The sequence below is a fragment of the Musa acuminata genome, chromosome BXJ3-6 (genome assembly GCF_036884655.1).
Source record: "Musa acuminata AAA Group cultivar baxijiao chromosome BXJ3-6, Cavendish_Baxijiao_AAA, whole genome shotgun sequence".
Classification (NCBI taxonomy): Eukaryota; Viridiplantae; Streptophyta; class Magnoliopsida; order Zingiberales; family Musaceae; genus Musa; species Musa acuminata.
In genome coordinates, this window is record NC_088354.1 from 19,144,352 (window position 1) to 19,158,546 (window position 14,195).

The window sequence follows — 14,195 nt, forward strand, 5'->3', positions numbered from 1 at the left end:
TTCCTTTTTATATATTTTTGATATTATATCTTTTCTCATAGATCTATCTCCTTCCACAGTTTATGAATCCATAGTGCAAAACGTTAGAGCTAGGCTTCTTTCTTGAAAAAAACCCTTAGTCATTTGGTGCTCATTAACTTTGTTTCGAATATTTTGTGGATGTCTAACATGGTTCTTAATAAGATGAATTATATTATTAGAGAGTTTGTGGTAAAAAAGGGTTCAAACTCGAGGTATTTATTTGATTTCATGCAACATTGTTACTTGTAGTGGTCTTGGCATCTATGATTTAGATCTTCAAAAGTTTTCTCTTCAGGCTAAGAAAATTACATAAAATGAATGTGTTAAGCATATATTTTATCGTTTATTTTTGGATGTTCTTAAGGGATCGATTTTCTATTCAATTTTAATTTTTTTGTTTTGTGGAATGAGGGGGTATGGTTGTCTGAGAAGGGTAATGATAGCAGTAATACCTCAATCTATCGAGTCTTGATTACTATTAGGCTTTAGGGTTCTTCGGAAGACTAGAATGAAGCTTTATAACCATTAGCTCAGGCTTAACATGTTGATTTGTAGAGTTGTGGTTTCCTTCCAAAATCTTATTGTGGCGTCTGTACTTAATCAAATCTTTGGATACGTCTTAGGGGTATTAGATGAGAACAATCAAATAATAGATAATTTAAATTAAATTTATGATGATTTTTGGGGTTATAATACTAATGATATTACTGTGGTTGTTATCTTTTTTGGATCTACAAAATTATCGGATTCGGATACTACACCGACCCGAATCCGTTCCGTCGTCAACTATGCGAGCGTCATATTTATTCTCTGGCTTCTGCTGCTTGCTACCCGACTCCGAAACTGAGGTCGGGGCGTGGTTTTCCTCGGTAAACTCGCCACCGCAACAACGATGCTGGGTGTCGTCGCAGCCGTTCTGCTCCTCGCCGGCCTCGTGGTTTTCCTCGTCAAATTCGCCACCGCAGATGGTCGATTCTGCAGTCCTGATTCAATCTTTCTTAGCCTTGCCCTTTTCTGAGAACTCAGATCCTTTTTCACTTGCGTTTTCAGGGGATTTTACGTTGACATCGAGGGGTGCGCCGAAGCGCGATGAAGTGGAAGGCAAGGTGATTGCGACCGTAAATATATTTTGTTCTCTAATATCAGCCGACTTGTTTGTGGTGATGATGATTCTTATTATTATTTTAAATGTTCGATTGGTTTTTGAGTGTGGGTGATGTTGGTTTGTTCTTAGGTTGTGTGGATTACGGGCGCAAGCCGTGGAATTGGTGAGTAGGATTTCTTTCTTTCTTTGTTAATTTACCTTATCTCTTTGTGGGAGGATTAGTTTTACCGGATGTACTCTCTCAACTTCATATGTTGATCGAGGAATAAGATAAAACCTTTGTGCTAGTATTTTCTTTTTTTCTATATAGTTTCGTTCCACTAATTAATTGCTTAAGATTTACCCTAATTACATGATTTAGTAGATGCCTCTTTTATCCTTTATTCAAGGACAAAAGTCTTTCATAGAACCTGACTAAATGCTGATGTCCTAAAACAAAACATGGAAATTTTATCATTTAAAGAACTTAATGATGACGTAGCCAAATTAGAATTGTTGAATAAGGTATTTAACCTGTTTGATTCACAGAAATACTAAACTTCATACCATAGATCTGTCTGGTGGAACCTTTAATGTTATCTACAGCATATATTGAAGTTCCTATCGAGAAGTTACATGTATTTACTCTATGATAGATTTCTTATCAGGATTTCCAGATAAAACAAAATTGTATTTACTGTAGTGGACATTGACCTTTAAATTTTGAGGCAGTTGCCTGAAATTAGTTTCAACATTGTTGTCTGTCACGCTTATGAAGTTACTCCCAGATTTGTTGCATTCTGAATAAGAATCTTACATGACCATATGGTAAATAGTACTTTTATTGGCCAACATCTACTTGTATATTTTGGCATGGATGTAAGATGACAACTATTTCTCTGATTAGTACAAAAAATTTAGGGGAGACGAGATTTCACCTTTTTTTAAGGTAGTGCTAAAGATATTTTATGTGTGGTAATTAAATAATATGGTCTGATTTCATAGTTAGAAATACGGTAAGAATCTCATGATAATTTCATAAGCTCGTCTCGTATTGATATTATTATTGTGTCTGATTTCCATGATATATCACCCTAAGTATATAGCAATCTACTTTGATACAAGAGACATAACATAGTTTTTTCACTTTAAGGGGAAATCCTTGCAAATCAATTCACCAATTTAGGAGCAAAGGTGATACTTTCTGCTCGTAATGCAGTGGAGCTTGAGCGGGTCAAATCTGAAATCATCAGTAAGTGTTCAGATATCATGTATTTATAACTTTTGGATTCCCTTTGACAAATAATAAAGCTAAATCTGGAAACAATCACACTATGATACTTGAACTGACCTTATGCTTTATCCATTCTTTTTGTATTAAGGTAAATATCCTGCTAGTAGAGTTGAAGTGTTGCCTATGGATTTGGCATCTGGTGAAGAATCTCTCAAAGAATCAGTATATAAGGCAGAATCTTTGTTTTCTAGTGCTGGAGTTGATTATATGGTCCACAATGCAGCCTTTGAACGACCTGTAAGGAAATATTGCCACGTCTTGTAGTGCTTATGCAGGGAATAATCCTTTTTCAAGCATGTATTAATAATTCAACTTATATTCTGAATTTCGGTGCATTGATATGTATTTAGCAATTGGCTTATCTATATTGTTGCAGAAAAGAAAAGCTTTGGATGAAACCGAGGAAGGACTTCGGGTATTACACAGTTGTCATATTTTCTCAATTTCCTGATGTCACTACGGAATGCCATTACATTTGATTTTTGTTGTCATTTAGGCCACGATGAACATAAATGTCTTAGGGACAATAACTCTGACTCGCCTTCTGGCACCTTATATGCTTAAAAGAGGGAGAGGCCATTTTGTTGTGGTATGATGGATGGTGAATTTTGTTACTGGGATTAAAAACTTCTTGGTTTTGCTACCCCCTTGGTTTCTGATGATGGTTTACTTGTAGGTGAGTAGTGCAGCTGGAAAGTGTCCTTCACCAGGCCAAGCTTTATACTCTGCTTCCAAGCATGCTCTAAATGGATATTTCCATTCTCTACGTTCTGAGGTGTGTTATTCATATACTGCAATTTCGGGTGGAGACCTAGCATCTGTTGCCCAAGTTCTTAATCTAATTGACACAATCTCCTTGTGACGAAACAAAGCTGCTTACAGCTTCTATTTGTGCTGATTATATTATTACTATTATTAATAATATTATCAATTTTTGTTTTATGATTGTAGCTATGCCAGGAAGGGATTAAGGTGACCATTGTCTGCCCTGGGCCAATTGAAACATCAAAAACTTCCGAAACAAGTTCATCAGGAAAAAGTAGATCTTTGGAGGTTTGTTTGTGTTGTTCTGTTCCTTCCATTTGTGTGCTAGTGAAAATGTCTTCAAAAGCATAAGGATGAACTCTGTACAATACTATACTTTTTCATCATTGTAAGAAAATGCTTGTCATAAATTGTTTCTATAACTGAATCCCTGGTGCTTTGAAACTGGCTTTATTGAAACTGGATCATGTAAAGATTGTGTTGTCATTTGGAACAGTTGTAGTGTTTCATAAAGTGGGGGTGGATTTGCATTAGTCTTCGTTATTATGAGGGTTTATGTAAAAATCTGTTCCAAGATTTAGGTACCAATAAAAAATTCGGGAATTAGTATGCAAGGTTCTTGTTGATGAACTTTTTGACTTCTTTAGATGACTTGTTTTATTGGACCATATTTTTTCTTCATTTGGTGCTTTTCATGTTTGATAGAAGCGTGTGTCTGCAGAAAGATGTGCTGAGCTGATAATTGTTGCCGCAACCCATGGGCTAAAGGAAGCCTGGATATCATATCAGGTAATTTCCTTGCTGACCTTTGGAAAGGGTCGCTTTTGGTTTCTGTGAACCATGGGTTGTTTTTGTATCTTCAGACCAAGAAGTACTCTTTTTTGAAATGTAACTTCAAACATTCTGTTTAATACTGTTGCGGTCAGCTATTGAAGATATTTACACTTTAATGAACTTTAAAAATTCCTGCCAGAGTTTTCTCTTGTTCCCTAGTTTTTACTTAATTTTTTTTTTTCCTTCTTATTTGTACATTTTGACCAACCTTTGTGCTTTCTCATGCAGCCTGTGCTTTTTGTTATGTACTTGGTGCAGTACATGCCGACCATTGGATATTGGTTTATGGACCTGGTACCATCGTTTACTCATCTAGATTTCAAATATGCTATTACCTTCACATTCTCCAGTCTTGTGCTGTTATTTACATTGTATTCTGAAAAAAAAAGATTCATTGCATTTGTAGTTCACCTACCAAGTCTCTTAGCTGACAGATAAAGCATTTATTGGAGGCCGCTACTTAAACTAATTTATATTAGTTTATACATTTGTAGTCAATCCACATATTTTGATGGAGGGCAACAAATATTCAGAACTGTTTCATATTTTGTTGTGCCTTTTTGTACTCTCCTAGTGTATTTCTAGATAAGTGTTCAAAGAGTTTAACTAAAATATAAACACGCTTACATAAGGTTTTATTTGATAATTCAAGTTGAATTAATATTATGAGAAGGATAAAATTATTTTAAAGAGTCTTCTTGACATAAAAAAACTATATCAATTTGGGTTTTTGAATTGTCTTTATTGGTTGAAGTTTACACAGTGTTTAACCTATTTTATGTGTGGGAAATTTTCTTTTCAAACCAGGTTCTGCTGTTTGTCCTTTATTGATCTTGCTGCAATAAATTTTCGCTTACACTCGCCTTTTGTTCTATACCCAATGATTTAAAAAGTACTAGGCGCCAAAAGACGCTAAGGTCCAAAAATGCCCAAGGCGCTAGGCGCTCGCCCGAGCGAAGTGAGGCGCTAAAATATAAAAATATATAATATAATTAATAAATATAATTATTTAAATTTTTAAATAAAAATATGTTATTAAATTAATCTAATAAATACAAATACTATTACCAGTATACAGTTAACAGTATATTGTATACTGTTAACTGTATACTGTATACTGTTAACAGTATAGTATCGAAGAGTGTAAGGGAAGAGTCGGAAGACCGAGGGTGTTGACTGAGAAGAGCGGGAGCGGCGACAGTGGCAGCGAGCAGCAGCAACGACAGTGGCAGCGGCAAGCGGCGATAGTGGCACCGGCAGTAGCGAACAGCGGGAGCGGAAGCGGCGAAAGGAGACAGTGGCAATGGTAGCAGCTAGCAACGGTAGTAGCAGCGGGAGTGGGAGCGAAAGCGACGAGCGGAGACAGTGGCAATAGTAGCAGCGGCAGCGGGAGCAGGAGCGGCGAGCGGTGATAGTTGGAGCGGCAGCGGTAGCAGCGAGCAACGGTAGCGAGAGCAGCGAGCTGTGACAGCAACAGCGGTAGCGAGCAGCGGCGGCAATAGCGTGAACGGCGAGCATGGTTAGGGTTGGGGAAGTCACACTGATATCGGTGCTTTAGTTGGTTCGATTGAACCAACTAAAACACCGAAGACCGAACCAGACCTCAAACGCTGGTTCGGTCGCCTGGTTTAACCCAGGCGCTTGCCCGAAGCGCTCGGCGCCTGGGCTCGGGCGAGCGCCCAGGCGGCGCCTCTTTGAAGCGCGTTGCCTGGAAATGAAACGAGGCGCTCGGGCCTCGCCTTGCCCGAGCGCCTAGGCGAGCGCCCGAGCGCCTTTTTAAACCATTGATAACACTTATCTATGGGTTTTCATGTGGTGTCTTTTCTATATCTGTTGGGAGACCTATTCTTCTTTTCTGTATTGATCGGGAGACCCTTTCTTCATTGCTTATGGTTTATTTGATCACTGTTATTTTGCTTCCTTTAAGATAAACATACTCTGGTCTGATCTTTCTCATGGAGTATGAGTGAACATGTTCAATTAATATCTTGCACATTGTTGTCTTTTCTTTTTCATACAACAGGAATGGACATGCTTAATCTGCATATTATAATAGATCATTTTTAGTGAAGTCTTCATAGCTTGCAACACTAAATTAAACATAGTTTGCATAACTGGTGCCTTGCTGTTTCTTTGGAGATGTGCAAGCTACAATAACAGATATTTTCTTATATATTTTCGGTAATTTGTATGTTATGGAATAGATCAAAATCTTCGTAAGAACTCAACGGGACCTTACCGCTCTAATTAGAGTTGTTACTCTGTTTCTGACTTCAATACCTGCTGGAAATGTTGCATTTTGTTTTTCTATCAAATTACCCCAAAATAGATTTCAATGCATCTCTATGTGCTCAATTGTGTAGCTAGAAACTTTCGAGCTTCCTCGGTTGGGAAAAAAGATCAACAAATTACTTTCTGGTTCAAAAAATACTGGACAACAAGGCAACTTATGAACTTAAATATTTTCATTTGTTTGGTTCTCCAATTCCATCATGGCTATTTCTCCCCATTTGTTGACCATCTGTTTAGTATCTGATCCAAATTTCTACTCTTTTTCCATCTAATTTTCCTGAACCAACTATTGTGATTTTTTTATATTCAACATGTTATCAGACGAGGAAATGAATCTTAAGCTTGATACTGTATCTTGAGATTTTAACAGAAAAATAGACCTTGAATTGGGTGTGCAATAGAGTGAGAAACATGGTTCCTATCCTTGAATCTGTTCAAGCTCTTAGCCATAAGTGTCACTGTTGCTTCTGATTCTAAATCTACCAATTTCTTCTAGGAACTCATTTTCATCTGAGCTAGTAAATCATGTTTATGTTAAAAAGGTTCAATGTTGACACCTAATGGATATTTTACAATGTAATTGACTTTAGTTCCTCGTATTACTGTTCTGGTATTGCCTGGAATGTGTTACCTTCACAAAAAGTTGAACCACAAGATGTAATTTGATGAGATGTGAAGTATGAATTGAATTACATTGAATGACTCTGATATCCACAATCCCCATGGTTATCCTTCTCTCTAATGCTGTCGGATTCATTTTTGATGTTGAAGAACTTTGTCACTAACAGATTATTTCAACAAATGCAATTGCCATCGTGTATGGACATGCAGTACATAACCCTTGCATTCGGCAAAGCAACATTAACTCGTTCATTTTTTGAGCTATAAGTTGATTTTCACTTGATTGTTTGATCATTTTGGACTTGGTAATTGTAGATATCCTTTCTGTTACTTTCTCAGATTGGGAAAGATCCACATAATTGTGTATCGTTTGTATATCTATAATCTTCTTTTCCATTAGGGTTCTTCAAATACTTTGGTTAGCCCATGTATACAATGATAGAATCTTACTTGTCACTCAGGTCCATTTCTTTACATTTCAGTAACTTAAGTACCCTTTGTTAATAACAATGAACTAGTTAAAGCTAGAGGATAACAATAATGTGGATCACAATCTTTAATTAGTGACTTGGGTCAATATTCTTAATTTGTTACTCGAGAATAGTCTGATGAAAGATGCATGCAAGATCTACACTATTTGGCATTTTCCAATCGGCCACTATAATTGTCTTTTCCTTGCATGTCGGATCACTGTGAAGTTATAAAACTAATTTTTTGGCGGCTATTTGTATATTAGAATTGAAAGCAAAACTAATTTTTTGGAACACAAAGGTTTGGAAAACAAAAACATATGGCGCAGGTTTCCTAGAAAAATTGTTCGTCAGTTGGCACTTTGAAATTAATGTTGTCAAATGCAGCCCTAGAGTGTATTCAAAAGCTTGCTTTTGTAAGGTTTTACATAATTATGGTTTAGTATAAATTGTGAATCAGTTGGCTATTACTGCCTTCCAAATATGGTCTAGAGAAGGAACCAAAAATTATCATCATGATTCACTTGCTATTTTATGCATCAGATGCTGTAGAAAATTTTGAGGTCTAATTTCTTCTTGATTTACTGGTCTCCTAGATTGGTGCAAACCGGCTGGATGCGGCAGCAAGCAAGAGAAGCGCATACAGTTGGAGTTTGCTGTTTGGTCATAAGAAATCAGCATGATGTTGTCTCCGCTTCACGAGTCAGATTCTTGAAGATTGAGGAGCATGGACAAAGCAAATTGCATTAGATCCAGTAACTCATTGTTTTGCCAGAATTGTGTGCTTGTTCTCCCGAATTAAGAAATCATACATCTGTATGATCAGAACAATGACATCGAAATGTTCTAAGGTCTAAAATCATGCACCGTCTGAAGGTCAAATCATGTAGGCTTTTGTAACAATGTTATAAGTTGCGTGAGTTCCACAGAATTTGCAAGTAATTAGCAAGTCATTATTGTAGTTTGCAGTCCGATGGTAATAGCTTATGGGAATTTTTGAGGTACAATTAAAAAAAAAAGAACAAAGGACCCAATTTATAAGTAATACTTGATGTGAGAAGCTATACGCAAAAGAAGAAAGTATAATTGCTGTGTCATAAACTTCTCTAATACACTGCATATTTTACAATGAAATGGAAAATGGAGATCTGTTAGCAATTTCTTGTGAGTAATGAATGATGTGTTTCTTTCTGTGACATCTCCAAATTATGATGGTTCTAAGAATCCACATTACAAAAGATGAGAAGAAATGCCCCTTTGCCACACTTTTGACCTCAGTATGATCTTTGATTTGACAAGTTGTCGAAACATGATTCATATGCCGACAAGAACAAAATATACTTGCAATCGGAACAAACAAAATCGATGCCTGATGAGATTACAACTCAGTATTGCATGCATGATCTCATAAAATCTCTTCAGGAGTTCAGGAAATGGTTTACGAGCTAGAGAGCATTCTCCATACAGGATTACTGATACGGGAGGATTAAAACCTTGAAATCAATCAGTCTCTTGATACTTGCAGGTGTTCTCAGAAGCCATCATCATCGGGGTCGGATTCTTAAACAACAGATTGTTCCATCAATGTGACAGCAAACTTTTCAGGAAAAATGGCTCATAAATCTCATTCAAGATCTTCAACCTGGTTGGCTATCTATCAGGAAGTTACCTAGGCACACTTTATTATTGTTTGAAGCATATGAATTCATCCTTGTTTCGTCGGACAATAGCCATGTATTAACAAACTCTTTTTGGGACGAAGACTGTTGTGGTCCTCCAAGCATGTCAAAATTGATCTGAAGACTGAATTGGTGTTCATTAAAATAAAAAATAAAAAAATTTAAGATTTGAGTTGAACTTGCAAATCACAATATGGAATTCGGTTGGATTTTGTCGTCAAAGGGGGCCTTTTTTAAAAGATGAATTTTCTTCCAACAAGTCAAAAGAGAATCCACTCCACTCCACTCCACGGATACTAAAAAAGAATCCAAAACAGGAATACATAGTACCTCCAACTAGTGAAAATAAGAGTAATCCTGTGACATATGTATGGCAATAGGATAGGATCCACGTTGATGTAAAGCATGAGGCCAACATTGTGTACTTTTCCAAAGTTGACGTCTTGTTAGTCTCCAACAGGCCTACGATTGCGACATGAATGTCCCCAAAAAGAAGAGCAGATAGATTACTGCTTGCTCGCACACAAATGAGAGACTTGGATCGATCTGATTTTTGACGAATTACTACTCATTTTGGGCGCTTTCATGTCAAAGCTTCCCTAGTGGCCTACAAAAGCAAAAATGATCATGACTGCTAAAGCAAAGTACAGCAATAATTTAGATGGAAAAAAGAACTCTCGTGTTCTCTTCTGTGTTCACACGTTCTATCCAAGCTACCCTCTGTTTCGATCTGATTTACGCACCAAGCTTCTTATTTAAGCCTGTCTTCCTCCCGCACAGCCACAGGTTTTGCTAGTTGTCGAAGTATGTTGTTATTGCTCTCAGTAATGTCTGTTCTCCTTAATTCCCTGAGAGCTGGAGTTGTTGCTAAATCCATTGGTGTCCTTTTTGCTAAATCCCTCGGAACTAAAGCTTTTGCTGAAATCTCTCTTAACTGTAAATCCAGTGAGGGAAGTTTTTATTGCTGATATGTTTATTTGTTTCTTTTTTTTTTTTTGCATGATCCAAGGGATGAGTAGTTCTAGAGAAGTAGTATTCTCGTAGGGAAACGTTCTATTGATGGGTTATATTGTTTGCATGAGTTCAGGGATGGATGGATGGATGGATGGCTCCTTCCCTCAGAACTAGAGTTCCTACATCATCTTAAATCAACATTAATCATGTTGTCAATCTTCCTTATGGCTGGCTGCATGTCCTTCAAAATTCTAGCTAGCTCACTTTCTCCACACTCTTCTTCAACATGTGGCCGAGTGCAACTCGACCACCAGCAGCTGGCATCGAGCGACAAGTGATTGGTCGGGTCGGGCAAGGAAGAAGCAGCAGTGGAATGCTTTAACAAAAGCTTTATCTAAATCCCACTAAATGTGGACCACAGCAACATCTGCATGTCTGATTCAAAAGGCACATAAGCCACTTCTTTTACCACACGCTAAAGCCCACCATCGTTGCTGAGAAGACCATGCCTTGCCCTTTTCCCTGATGTCACTCGGTTGTGCCACTAATGAGCTCAAACAATTCTTTTGTCCGAATGCAAATGATGTGTTAAGATAACAAACACCGCACATGTGGAAGAAGACAACAGAGGAGTTGCAAATTCACGGGTCATGTCATTATTCCATAGAATTTGATCCTTGCTCATGTTCATTTGAAGAACAAGAGCTGCTGCATCTTGGAGGTTCAGTTCAGTTCAGTTTCTAGTGGAATATGATGCTTGCAAGATATTTTGTTTATATATATATACTATTCCTGTGAAGCTAGATGGAATAGTATTTTATTCCAACCACAGGAACCTGCTTTTCGGCTCCTACATCCAATCTAAACTGCAAAAATGGAGATGAAAGCCCAAAAACTTGCAGGGAAAAAAATCACAACAGATACTTCAGAGTTCAAACATAAGAGGACGGGAATAAGGATCTTAAGAAAGAGAGTAATCAGAGAAGGAGATTCGTCGAAGAAGATCAACCTGGTTCTAAGGTTTCCAAGCACAAGCCCACACCACTGGTTGCTGCTTCCACGTCAAGTAGAGGCCGGAGGCATCTCCTTCGGCCGGCATGAGCGACCACCCTGCCCGATACCTCTTCAGCAACGCCTTCAGATCGTCGACGACATCGTCGCTGAAGCTGTTGGATGAGAAGGCCTCGATGAGTCTTCGGCACCACTGGCTCCCTTTCTCCCTCCTCTCACAGTCTCCAACCCCATCACCATCACAAGCGAGAACTCTAAGAATACACCTGGAGCACTCCCTTTCCAGTGCCAATCTCTCGTTGCTGGTGTGCGGAAAGCTCTCCTCGAGCGTCTCCAAGTACGTGGTGTAGAACCGCAAGCACTCGTCGAAGCACACGGCAAACTCGCCGCTGCAACTGGTGAAGTCAGCCTCTTCCTCCACCACGGTGACCACCCGTGGGCGTAACGTGCGTAGCATACGTATGAAGGCTTGCCTCTGTTCGACGTCCACACGTCGCAGGGCCCCGATGCAGTTCACTGCGACGGCCTCCCCCTCTCGCAACCCTAATTCCTCTTCTCTCAGCTCGTCTAGCCTCGACAAATCACGTATCACATGGAACTCAAATGGCACTCCCATCAACCTCGCAAACCTCCCCATTCTCTGCCCTATCTCGTCCATGACGAATCCGCCGACGCCGGCCGTCGCAACCACTGTCAGCCTCAAGTGCGGACTATCGTCGTTTCGGGTGGCCAAGGCCTCCAGTAACGTCGGCCATTGAGTGCAGTACGTGTTGCTGATATCGATTATGTGAAGCTTGGCTTCTCCTTCCAAAGCCTCCAAGATTGCGCCATTGGATGCTGCGTGACCGAACGTTGTCCAAGGGCTTACCTCTTGAAACTGGAGGATGACCTTCCTCGTGGAGTCAAAAGAGTGGCTCATCTCTGCCACCGAGAGGGACGTCTTGTAGCAACGCTCTCCCGACTCAGTTGCTTTGCAGAAGAGAGCTTGCAGGAAATACGATGCAAGCTTCTGCTCGCAATCTCCGTAGGGGGATGCGAGCTCATTCAACATCCACAACAGGCGATGAATCTTACCTGAATCTTTCTCGGATATGGCCCTCGCACACTCTCGAAGGAGTTCCGCGGCCCACTTCTCGGTGGCATCCGGATCGTCGAGCTCCAGCAAGCAGCTAGCAGATGCCTGATGGTGGTGAGGATGTGGATTCTGCATTGTTATCTGATCGATCAGATGACTGATTCCTGGGGATCATGCAATAAGGAGGTGGCTATGGAGAGTGAACTGGAATATCCATGTGAAGGTTTCATGTCTTGGGGAAAAAGATAGATAGAAATGAAATGACAGGATAAGCTAAGTTCATCACCCGATCTCTATGGAGCAAATCCTATTTTAATCAAGTCATTGTCATGATGACAATCCAACAGTGTGTCTGCTTATCGACTTCAGATTCGAAGGTAAACGATCGATAGTAGCAAGTGATGTCTCATCATTATTAATCTCATGACAAGTAATTGCCAGCTTCGCATTTAAAAGAAGCTACAACATCGTAATTATTACTGGTTAGCAACTGTATGAAGTTTGTAGTGTCGCATTATTTGCAGAAATGATGAAACTGTGGATGATGCAGTTCATTAAAATTCTTATGCAATAGCATCTCACCTGCAGCATCTTGTTCATCGTCTTTTGTGGGAAGCTGTGGCGTTTCTGTTTGGATCGAGCAGCTATGTGGCATTCACACATAAGGCAAAAGCATCTCTACGCAGGCTCAAAGCATTGGCCACCTGCGGAATCCATCTTTTTGTTGGTTAAAGTTCTTATCTTTTATGCGCACCAGAGAGGAAAAGATATATATATTATTTTCAGATGTTAGCTCAAATCCATTTAAAGGTACATCGATCCTTCTTAGGTCCTCAAACCTAGCAATAGAAACGTATACAGAGAAGCAATCAAAAGATGTCGCTATCTATGCTCTTGTAATCTTCTTCAGGTTTTATGTCTTGTCCAAACGATGTTTTCAAGTAGATGGAGCTGAGACAAATTAAATAAATGCAAACAAGCAAACGAAGCCATCAAAAGACTGACAAAGCCAAAGTGCAAAGGTATCTCAACATTAGTTGTTCGAGTGATGAAGCTTCAGAAGAGGACAAGACCAAACCTCTTTTGCTTCCTTCTGCCATTAAATTTTTGATCTCACAAAGATCACATCTTGGGAGGAAGGAGAGACCGCTACCATGTTGAGCATGAAAGAAACATCCTGCAATTAATTGCACCGCGGCAACCATCATCTCTCACTGTGGCAGGAGCTACATTACCTAAGTGCTTCTGGTGGCAATCAAAAGGCTTGGCACTGCTCTTGCCACGGATGCTTTGTTTGGCGCACCAGGTTTATAACGCCCATTACCGCTGAGCAAAAGAAATAGTTTTAGTGACCTAGAAAGGGTGATAGAGTGAGAAACCTATAAGCATGGTAAAATATGCATGAAAATTTTTTTATGTTAAGATTAAAATTAAATAATAATAGATCAAATTTATAATACGTATCTTTTAATACTATCGGAAAAGAACTTTATTAGATTGGTAAGAGCACCATATTTGGATATGAAAATCTCTATCGATTTGAACTAAAGTCTTTTTCTCCTCTTTTCCTACCAACTCACCTATAGGTATGTGAGAATGGGTGGCAACCGCCCGCACTTGAATCAAATTACAGTTTTGATCTTATGTATTTTATTAATACTTTTTATCATTTTGATAATTCTGTCAGCAAAAAAGTCATAATTACACCTGAGGTTAGTAAAATTATAGTTTTATCCTTATAAAATTAAGAATTTTGTATTTATATCCTTAATTATAAAATTGATCAATATGATTTATTTTAATTATGATGAGTTTAGTTCTTTTTGGTAGTGCAAGTGGGTTTAGTTCTTTCGACAATGGTTGAGTGCAAGATGAGTTTGGTTCTTTTGACTAGCGATCACATGCTCATTCTCACAAGCCTGTGGGTGGTTGTTGTCTTTGTCTCACTACTGCTAAGAATGAGTCGGCACTAAGAGAAGGGAGTGTTAGGAACAAGTCGGCACTAACAGGAGGGGAGGGTGAATTAGTGCAGTGGTAAAAACGTTGATTTCGTAAATCTTTCATTTCGATTAAACCCGTTTCAGAAAGATATTAA

The 14,195-nt window shown here is 38.9% G+C and overlaps 2 protein-coding genes across 3 annotated transcripts; one reads left to right on the plus strand and one right to left on the minus strand.

Moving 5' to 3' along the window:
- The first annotated feature begins 852 nt into the window (after positions 1-852).
- On the plus strand, positions 853-8,342 carry LOC103988683 (uncharacterized). 2 transcript variants are annotated; one of them, XR_010497752.1, is made up of 12 exons: positions 853-989; positions 1,072-1,127; positions 1,256-1,289; positions 2,259-2,357; positions 2,488-2,636; positions 2,776-2,814; positions 2,896-2,988; positions 3,076-3,174; positions 3,351-3,452; positions 3,886-3,953; positions 4,227-4,292; positions 7,978-8,049. XR_010497752.1 is itself a non-coding variant. In XM_009407293.3 (12 exons), exons 1-12 carry the CDS (start codon positions 914-916, stop codon positions 8,062-8,064), a joined length of 984 nt encoding a protein of 327 aa, XP_009405568.2. In that variant the 5' UTR covers positions 853-913; the 3' UTR covers positions 8,065-8,342. The 2 variants fall into 2 exon arrangements, 1 of the variants encoding a protein (XP_009405568.2); XM_009407293.3 differs by having other exon boundaries at positions 3,870-3,953; positions 7,978-8,342.
- A 2,687-nt stretch (positions 8,343-11,029) lies between these two features.
- Positions 11,030-12,235, minus strand: LOC135641399 (protein SHORT-ROOT-like). Its single transcript, XM_065156758.1, has one exon. It carries the CDS (start codon positions 12,233-12,235, stop codon positions 11,030-11,032), a length of 1,206 nt encoding a protein of 401 aa, XP_065012830.1.
- Positions 12,236-14,195: the final 1,960 nt, after the last annotated feature.

Excerpts from the sequence above, each read along its gene's own strand:
- LOC103988683 (XM_009407293.3), top strand. The coding sequence starts at position 914 with ATGCTGGGTGTCGTCGCAGCCGTTCTGCTCCTCGCCGGCCTCGTGGTT. Across the intron at positions 2,637-2,775 it reads ATGCAGCCTTTGAACGACCT|AAAAGAAAAGCTTTGGATGA; the intron begins GTAAGGAAATAT and ends ATATTGTTGCAG. Across the intron at positions 3,453-3,869 it reads GAAAAAGTAGATCTTTGGAG|AAGCGTGTGTCTGCAGAAAG; the intron begins GTTTGTTTGTGT and ends CATGTTTGATAG.
- LOC135641399 (XM_065156758.1), bottom strand. The coding sequence starts at position 12,235 with ATGCAGAATCCACATCCTCACCACCATCAGGCATCTGCTAGCTGCTTG.